This window comes from Centropristis striata, chromosome 15, assembly GCF_030273125.1.
Source record: "Centropristis striata isolate RG_2023a ecotype Rhode Island chromosome 15, C.striata_1.0, whole genome shotgun sequence".
In the NCBI taxonomy this organism is placed as follows: Eukaryota; Metazoa; Chordata; class Actinopteri; order Perciformes; family Serranidae; genus Centropristis; species Centropristis striata.
Window position 1 is genome coordinate 28210874 of NC_081531.1, and position 10205 is coordinate 28221078.

A 10205-nucleotide genomic window follows, 5' to 3' on the forward strand; every position below is an offset into this window, starting at 1 on the left:
AAAATAAGTCTAGTATCTGTAAGTATCTGTGGTATCATATGCAATTTAAAAAAGCTGTAATTCATGGAAAAACTGTTTTAAAACATATTCTCTAGAAGCAAATGAATAAAAATTAGTAAAACTAGATTAGATATATAGAAATTAAATTAGTCAGTATTGAGTTGGAAAAATGTAAATAACTTATGAGGTATTATGAACATTGCCTTTGTTCATATTTCTATGAAAGCTGTACGCCAACGGGGTACAAATCTGGTCTTAGCGGTCATTTTTGACCCAGCAGCTATGAAATCATTTTAATACCACAAAAAACATAAAAACCATGCATGCATGCACACATGTACGCATGCAAGCTTGCTAAAAATGATGTTTACACCTATGCAAAACCCTTAGCAATAAAAATAATAAAAAATGAATCCCTACTTCGGTAAACAGTAAACCAATTACAACAGGTGTGTTGTAATAAAAACAAGTTGATTCCACTGATTAAATCCAATTTTCTGCACTGTAAGAGGGTAAACCTCAATATTTACAAAGTTTGTGGTGAATGACAGGTTGCTTCTTCATGCAAAATAGATTTGGGTTTTAAAATTGAATCAAGCTGTTTTATTTAAGGAGTTTAGTAAAGGCGGGTCATTTTTTAACCTTAGGACAAGTAGTGTGAACACAAGGGTTAAGTATATAAGTTCTAGAGACACATTTGGGTTTAGATACTGTAGTCATTTTTACATTTTTCCCAAGCTGGAATTGGTCTAGACTTGTTTTTCTGTTATTGACAGGTTAGTCTCTTTTACTGGTAGTAAGCAGTAAGAATGCTTTGGTTAATAGGAATATCTAGTCACCTGCTCCGATGTACAACCCTGAATCTAAAGGCGTGGACACTGTCTAAAATGTAAATAAAACAGAATGAATTGAACAGAACAGAATTGAACACTTTGTATGTTTCGTTCGTTCTGAATTATGTTTCAAGGGAAATGTATTCTACCCACAATATGTTGCAGTATTTAATATATGTTTAATATTAATTAAAGCTGGTTTCACGTAGGACACTAACAATGGTCTACTGGGTGGAAGACCCATGTTTTTTTCACCCATCCTTCCATTCCAAAGTGGACTTGCATGCTTCATTTAGGAAGTTGTTATAATACTGTGATAATTCGGGAACATATCAAATCACTTAAATCATAACTGAAAATGCAGTTTCTTCCCTTTATGCCCATTTGATTTTCATCAGACCAGGCTGGTTCTTATTATTATGCTGCTACTTGATTGGCAATAGTGAAGGTTTTATTAAAATTCACATTTAAATTTTGTCAAATATTCAATGTTGAGCAATGGTGCCTGTAGAAACTAATGTTTACTAGGAAGTATCTGTGGTATCATATGCAATTTAAAAAAGCTGTAATTAACGGGAAAAAAACTGTTTTAAAACATGTTCTCTAGAAACCAATGAATAAAAATGAGTAAAACTGGATTAGATATATGGTAATTAAATTAGTCAGTATTGAGTTGGAAAAATTTAAATAACTTATGAGGTATTATGAACAGTACTGATTAAATCATAACTAGCATATTAACATAACTGTAAAGGGGTTTATCTGATGATATTTCAGCAGAGACTGCAGGCCCAAGAGTAAAAGTGTCTTTTTTTAAGCCTTCAAAATTCCTACAATTTGCATGCTTATACGCAATCCAGAACTTGTCAGTGGTAAGACTTGGCATCAATGATAATTATGAGACACTATTCACTATGCAGTACCCTGGAGAATGAGTGAATGAGGGACTGATTTCAGAGCTTGGAGTTTGAATGTTTCAGCACCACGGAGAGAAACACAGAGAGAGATTACGTTTAAAAGCTTCAGCAACGTGGATAGAGACAGACTGCAACAAGCCTTGATGGGAAAGCAAGAGTTTTCACTCCCACCTTACGTTCCCATGGATATATAAAACATGCACACATGAGTCCTGTTTCTTGAATGAAATCATTACAGATGCTGCTTCTTATCCAGCTGTTCCTGTTAAGAAATTGCAAGAACACCTTTTAAATTGTGTGAAATTTAACTATGTTGCATGGTTTATATGTCCATTAGGCTTTCTAAGATTACTTTAATAAAATATATTATAAGACCTACCCATGCCATCTTAAATCATACACATTTTTCTAATAATGCTCAGACTGACTCACACAGTTGCATATCTTAATGTCTATGCTTGCTTTACAACAACTTGTAAGAAATAATGAGAGAGAGAATAAGAGAGAGAGAGAGAGAGAGAGTGAGCATTGTCCTTTCATTCTGTACATGTGCCGATATGAACTAATATGAACTGTCCTATTTTCATACTGGATATTTGATTCATTTTATCCCTGGTTGAGTGAGTCCGGGCCTCTTGTTTGGATCAACATGATTTCAGCTGTAGTTTGACACTGTGGGACAGTTGAAGACAACTGCATGCTTCTTTTTTTGGGGTCAGACCTCCTTAAATAAGTCACAGTGATTTCACTACTCTTGGAAATGATGGTGGTGCTGCGTAGGACAGCCTTGATCAATGTTATCCACACAGCACTGGATCAGTTGTACTGAGTGGCCTGAGGCCCAGCCAGTGTAGCTGCCACGCTGCCCTCATTACAGTAATGATCTCCCAGTACACAGCTCCCACGTGAGCCCCGTCAACACACTGACTCTGACTGTACCTCATATTCGCTTCACCTCTCTCCCTCAAACACACATGCAGGCTACCAAGGAGTGGTGCTTTTTTTTGTCTGTGATTTGCAATGCAAAACACTTGCAAAATTCTGGGAATTTTCAAAGTTGGCAACTTTTATGGGAATTAACTAGCCTGTGTATACCCAGACTGCCTTGCGCGCTCGAATTTAATTTCGAACCTCCAGACGGTCTGGCAACCAAGCCAGTTTCTTAGCCCTGTTATAGGGATCCAATCACAGAGCGGGGAGGGACGGCAAGACGATGACGATGACGATGACTACTCGGCACTTGGAAGCTTGCAGTTTTCCGGATCCAACATGGCTGCTGCAGACGCGAAACTCTCTTTAGCTGTAGATGGTGTTTTAAAAAAGTTTAGAGCGAAAGTTGAAAGGCGAAAGGTCTCTCAGCGGCTCCGCTGTCCCCCGGCTCATAGCGAGATCACCGGTCTCGCCGGCTAGCGGCGCTACGAGCCGGCGAGACCGCCGGTCACCGCCGGTGATCTGGCTACGAGCCGGGGGACCCGCAGCAGCTTGTTTATTGCCCATAAAATCAGTGGATGTGTGTGGCTGAATGACATGAGGGGGAATAAAGCGTGAAAATAATCTTGCAGAAAGCGAGAACTGGAGGAGCAACGCAGCAAACAACACTCTCTCACAGACACACACACAACAAACATCCATTTGTGTTGCTCTACTACGTCATCTGGTATAACTGATCTGATTGGCCAAGAGCTACCTACAGACGCTTTTGATAGACATTCTAAGCGCCCAATAAACGGCTTTGGAGGATCGTAAACCACACCTCATCTACGGAGCAATGAATGGGTCGTGTCCACAAGAATTTATGGGAATTTACGAATTTGAAGGTTGGCTCTTAACACGGAATTTAAATATAGTTGGGAAAATTTATTTCAGCATAATCTTTACTAAAACAACCAGATTTCATGCAAGTACATCCTTTCCATTTATTTAATTTAATTTTTATTTATTTATTTACTTATTTATTTATTTATTTTTATTTTTTATTAAATAATTCAAACTTAATAAAGCTCTACTTATAAATACATATGTTGAAATGTCATGTTGCTTTTTTTTTTTCAATATTTCCAAAATTCCCCAGCATAACTTCCCATGGAAAGTTTCTGGAAATTTACCGGAAATTTTCCACCCCTTTGCAAAACTAATTGTATGTCCCAGTGTCACAAATAAAAAGGTTGAGCCACAGCATCACATAAAGTCATAAGCAATGGCACAGAAATAGCAGCATTTCCTATAATACGCAGTGATTTGGCCGTTGATATTCCATGCATTGCACTGGAAGTTATTGGATTTCCACTTTACATAAATAGGCTTCAGAATTGATCATGTGTCGCACCTGTGTCTTCGTCAATGGTGAAAGTGCCCAGTCCGCTGCCTCCTCTGACAGAGTACCTCAGCACACCGTCTCGGCCCTTGTCATCGTCCTTAGCGCTGACTGTCAGGACGCTTGTGCCTGCACGAGAGTTCTCCTTCACTGAGCCTCTCACAGCAAAGTCAGCGAAGTAGGGTGCATACAAATTTTCATTGACATCCACCACCTGAGAAAATGTAATAGTTCATGTTAGTTTGACAGAAAATTTGAAAAAAATAGTGAAGCTGATGTACAGATTGATACAGGATGACTGTACCACTTAGCATTAGACCAATACACCCATAGTGAAGTCATTTTGGTAAATAAATGACTTACTTTGCTATTGTACCCTAAAGGAACCCTTCAATTGAATGGAATTTAATTTAATTAAATCCTACAACTTCTTCTTTATTTATTTTTTTGCTGTAGGTCTTGGAAGTTGGCATATAACATTATTTGATTTAGGACTGAATAACTAATTAAAATGATTCATTGGATGAGAGCAATATTTGTTGAAGGCAAATTATTTCTCAAAATACCATTCTGAATTAAGTATTGTAATGTTGTAAATCTATACCAGCCTGTACATTTGTATTCTAAAGACTAAAGAAAATGTCTTGGTGCAGATCCTCACAAAACAAATCACACCATGATCATTTTAATTTTACCTCTGGGCAATAAGGCCAAAATCGTCTTTACTGATATTGTTCGATCTTATCTCAAGAAGGATATATATCCAGATATAGCATGTTCTCTGGCAATTCAACAAATAAATAGTCGATATGAAATAACCACATGGTTAACCCTATTTTTATACCACAAATATTCAATTGAATACTTGTATTTTAAAACTTTTGTGTAAACTTTAAGTATTAATTCAACTGTTGTAAGTGTGCTGAAAAAAAACGAAACAAAGTTATATCCCGTCAAAATATTTCCCATCACATTGTTCAGCCCTTGTTTATATGCTGTCATACAGGTATTTCTTTCCTAAGAATAAAAATGATTGCAAGTTTTATTACAATTTGGAGCCTGAAATTAACAGAAAAACTATAAATATTACTGCTTAATTGACTAAATTGGTTTAAAATGTTCTCCGATATAGATTTGTGTGAACAGTATGTGTATGTTACGCACCTCCACCTCCACAAACGTCTGACTGGTAAGGCTGGGCACGCCTCTGTCCTCCGCAAGTAATGTCAGGTTGTAAAACTGTTGTTTCTCAAAGTCCAGCTCCTTTCTTATCCTCAACACTCCGCTCACAGCATCGATCTGTACAAACAGCATTACAATCCCATAAATCATAAACTGTCAATAAAAGGAAGATCAGTAACAGTAGACAACGCAAATAGTGACATCACCTACCTCAAAAGTGCCGTTGAAGTCATTAGTCATGGAGTATTTGACCTGTCCGCCGGGGCCGATGTCTGGGTCCTGAGCCTGTATCCAGGTAATCACTGCGCCTGTTGGGAGGTCCTCCAGTACACGAGCACTGTAGCTGCTAGGGATGAAAGCTGGGGCGCAATCATTGACATCATCCACTATTATACTAAGAGTAGTAACTGACGATCTCCGAGTGCCTCTTTCAGCCTTGTCTCTCACTTCAATCTTCAGTGTGAACATTGGGATGGTTTCTCTGTCCAAGTGGCTGGCAACAAACACACTTCCAGTTTCGCTATCAATACCAAAGTGAGGGACGCTGGTCAGCATTGAATAGGAGAGCTGTCCATTTTGACCCATGTCTCTGTCAAACGCAGTTATTGTAATCACTTCCACACCAATGGCAGCGTTTTCTGCAACAAGAGCTGAGTAGCTGTCCTGATAAAACTGGGGGTCATTGTCATTCGCGTCCTCGATGATCACAGTCAGTAATCTCCAATTGGACATCTGAGGAAAGCCCTGATCGTAGATGGTGATATTCAGGAAGTAACGATCCAATCGCTCACGATCGAGTGGCTGCAGCACAGTTATCAACCCGTTCTCCATGTTGATATTGAAGCAGCTTTCTTTGTTACCATCAGATATGGAAAAGAGAACACGGGAGTTGAAGCCTGCGTCGCCGTCGCGCGCTCTCACCTGGAATACACTGGCATCAGCAGCGAGGTCTTCTCTCACTAGAATACTAGTAGGTAAGGCCTCAAACTGTGGAGCCTGTGTGTTTATAGAAAAAAGGTCTGTGTATCTCTCCTCTAATCTCGGTCTAGCCATTGCAGACGCTTTCGAGACCATTTTTTCTGCCAACAGCTGGGCTACCCTGGTCTCTTTGCAGTTGAACCCCCTGGCTGGCATCCTTCCCCTTACCACAGATACATTCACAAATGTAGGTTCTGAGAACATCTCACCGTCTGTTGCAACTACTTTCAGGTTGAACATCCCACTTTTTAAATTAGCGACTCCTAACGATCTTTTCAACGACAAAGTCCCAGAGTCTGGATTTAAATTAAAATAGTCTAACTCATTCCCTGACAGTATCTTGTATGTCACCATTCCTAATTCATCCATGTCGACAGCTGACAAGGTGACAATAGTCTGAGTGACAGGGAAATCACGGCTTATCATCCCCCTGCAAGACACCCTCTCGAAAAGAGGCTGGTTGTCATTTATGTTTATTAGACGAATGGTGACATTAACTTCACTCTCCCTCCTGTAGGGTGAACCCCAGTCTGAGGCCCGCACTGCAAAAGTATAGATATCATCTGATGATTCAAAGTCTATGTCTCTTGTAATCCTCACCTCCCCTGTATCCTGGTCTATGGAAAATGGAAGAAACAATTCACCCCTTATTGTATGAGTTACATACCCATTCTCCCCTTTATCAGCATCTGTGGCAGATACTACGAGAGCAACAGTGCCTACGGGTAAGCTCTCGTTGATCCCAATATCATAGAATGGCCTATTGAACACTGGGGAGTTGTCATTAGCATCCTCTATGGTGATTTGGACTCTTGCTCGCTGCTGACTGATGATATCAACTACCTCCATCTCCATGAAATCCTGTGATATCCTTGTCAGCTGCCTTGTGGTCATAATAACTCCAGTCAAAGGGTTTATATCAAAGTACATTAGATCTAAGGGGCTGCTGAAGCTGTAATTGACACTCAGAGGAGCTGGGGAGATTTTCACCACCTCTACAATAGTGCCTGGGGGAGCTATTTCACTCAGCTTGACTACATAAACATCCTTCTCAAAATTCACCAACACTGGGTCTGGCTTTGTCACCAACAACTGAACTACTTGAGTGTTAGAAAACTTAGGAGGTATACCCCTGTCTTTAGCTTGGAAGGTTAAGTTGCAGCCATAGGGGAATGTATCCCAGTTGAACAATTCTGATGTTTTCACCCTGTACTCATTCCCAACAGGCGAACGATCAATAACAAATTGTTCAAGCGGATCACCTTCAATGATGGACACCCACTCTATGTCCCCAGATACCCCCTCGTCTTTGTCCTCCACAGTCAATATGGCATAGACTGGGTCCTTGTCCGCCCATGAAGGAACAACAGCAACTGCATTGAGAACAGGAGAGAATTCATTAACCCGCTCCACAGTTAGGACCAGCCTAGCAGTGCTGCTGATGCCATTGTTCCCATAGAGTTTCATCCCTCTGTCAACCACCTGCACCTCCAGCTCAAATCGGTCTCGTTTGTCCATCCTGGGCCGACCGGTAAGGGTTACGACTCCGCTGGTTGGATGAACAGCAAAGAGTTCAACTCTGTTTTTAAAGAAATAGTAGAACTCCCCGTTGGAGCCAACATCAGCATCTGTGGCTGTTACACGTCCTGTGCTGGCACCCAGAGGGGCACTCTCAGAAACAACGAATGAATAGGAGGTAGGGGAGAATAGAGGTCGGAGATCATTGGTATCCAAGACCTTGATATAAACAGTGGCTAAGGCCTCTAGGCCTCCTTGAGCTGCTGCCTTAACTGTCAGTGTGTAATTGTCCTGTACTTCCCGATTTAATGTGGCACCACTGCCTCCGTTAGTGCGTATACGGAGGAAACAAAAATCTCCCATTACAAACTCCTCAGCCTGGAAGATTCCCTCACTGTCCCCAGACACAATGAAATATTTTATGTCTAAAGACCGAGGCGGCCCCAGAATGATGCCCATTTTGACTTCACTTCTGGTATAAGTTCTTGCTGCGGAGTTCTCAAAGATGGAAGCATTGTAGGCAGGCTGGGTGAAGAGCAGCAGGCCTTGTCCTGCTCTAGCTTCCGTCAGGAACTGGGCATGGGTGGAAGGGAAACAAACGAGGAGGAAGATGCAAAGAAAATGGAAAAAAAGAGAGAAGCTGGGTAGAGGAAGCATATTTCCCCACCGATTAGGCTTCATCACTATTCCATCACCCAGTCACCCTACATTTGGAAAGAATAACACAAAAAAAAACATATCTGGATTCAGTTGGTGAGTCGTTAAAGACATGTATTCTGCATTTTAAAATTCGATTGAGAACTGTGAGACAAAAGTTACAAAGACTTTTCAGGGGTACTGCTTATTGCTACAGGGATATGATAGCATATTCAATGTAGCGCTCAACAGTTTGCATTCAAGTATATTCCACCCGAAAGCCTCAGAAGCCATGTCTGACATATCTTTAAACAAACCACATCAAACCACAGTGCACTTATACAGCCTCAGTGAAACACACCATGTCACCAAATAAAATAACAGGGATCAGGAAAAGCACTGTTACTACAATAAAGAATGCCTAAAAGACACAAGGGCTTGTTATGCTTTAGCCACTGACTTGCAGTATACCAGGTATTTTCACAAAACAAAATGCAACTATGACAAAGGATAACAGCATTATATCAGCAGTAGTGGAACATAACTAATTACATTTACCATTAACTTAAGAACTGAAAATTGAAAAACTTTGAGTTCTTGCACTTTTCCATTGTATGGTACATTTTGGAATTCATTATTGTACTTTTTACTCTCCCAACATTTATGTTGCAACATTAGCTACTTTGCAGATTCAGATTATTAATACAAAATATATTTCAACTAATAAATTATGATGTAATATTATAAATTAGGCAACCAGGCAGTAAATGAAATAGCTGAAATGAGGCACATTTTTTACCAGCTGTAACAGTAGAGACTGTTATTTCCCCACTGATTATAACCCAGTGATAGATAAAATATCTGAGTACTTCTTTTACCATGGCACCATCATCAGCTTAAGTCCAACACACAGCCAAAGTTTCAACTCATTAGTTATTGCCAGAAAGGAGAAGAAATGGAATATGAGGTGGCCTAATTAGAAATACTTTCATTTCTATTTTCTTTTGTCCTCACAACTGCTTTTAAAAATATCTACTCTATGGACTACTGTAAATTAAATGTAGTAGATGCATCGCCTTTTAGCATTTTCTTAATCATTACACAACTTACATAAACTATATATTTTTTAACTTATGACATGCTATTAACCCATTTATAGGCTACTGTGTGCAGGACATAGTTTAGATTGATATTATCACCAAATTGGCTGTAAATCCAGCGATTCAAATTAACATTCCCCAGAGGGTGACTGTCCCGGGAGATATTGGGGTGCATTTATCGTCTCTCATGTTGATGCAGATGCAGTGGAGCTCGTCTCCGTGCAAAATCAACGAGTTTATTAAGCTACATTCTGTAGCTTAATAAACTCTATTGTATGCAACACAGACTTCACTCACACAACGCCGCATGTCCTACCTTGACACGAAACAGCTGTAATCAGGGAAAGTAAATCCTTTAACATCGTCTCGCCGACAGTCATTTTTAAAAAATAAAAATAAAGAAAAACGCACAAAACAGTCGCGCTGAAGTCAGCGTGCTCGATTTTTGGAAAATTCATGTGCACATATCCCGACAGGCAGTTGTCTACGAGGCTGCAGCCATCCTCGTAAAACTAAATAGCTATTGCCCCAGTTTCATGCACCTGACTAATGTAACCCTGAGTGCAGTGGGCTATATCGGCTTTTATCTGCAATAGTTAACACAAAACTGACATTTAAAACAGTTAGGTGTTGTTTGCTGGTTACGGTTAAGGTCCGAGATGAAGGTGGTATAAAAAATCATGTCGCTTAACGCAAGTTAAGAAGCGGTCAGCATCAGTTGTCGCTT

General features: G+C 40.0%; 1 protein-coding gene across 1 annotated transcript in view; it reads right to left on the minus strand.

The window, feature by feature from the left end:
* The window catches only part of LOC131987209 (protocadherin Fat 3), a 64519-nt gene extending 54374 nt beyond the window's left edge, over window positions 1-10145 (minus strand). The window contains exons 1-4 of the mRNA XM_059352395.1: window positions 9795-10145; window positions 5457-8446; window positions 5229-5363; window positions 4077-4278 (exon numbers count right to left, since the gene is read on the minus strand). Of these exons, the coding sequence (XP_059208378.1) occupies window positions 4077-4278; window positions 5229-5363; window positions 5457-8423 (3304 nt within the window). The 5' untranslated portion in view covers window positions 8424-8446; window positions 9795-10145. The remainder of the gene's footprint in view (window positions 1-4076; window positions 4279-5228; window positions 5364-5456; window positions 8447-9794) is intronic.
* Window positions 10146-10205: the final 60 nt, after the last annotated feature.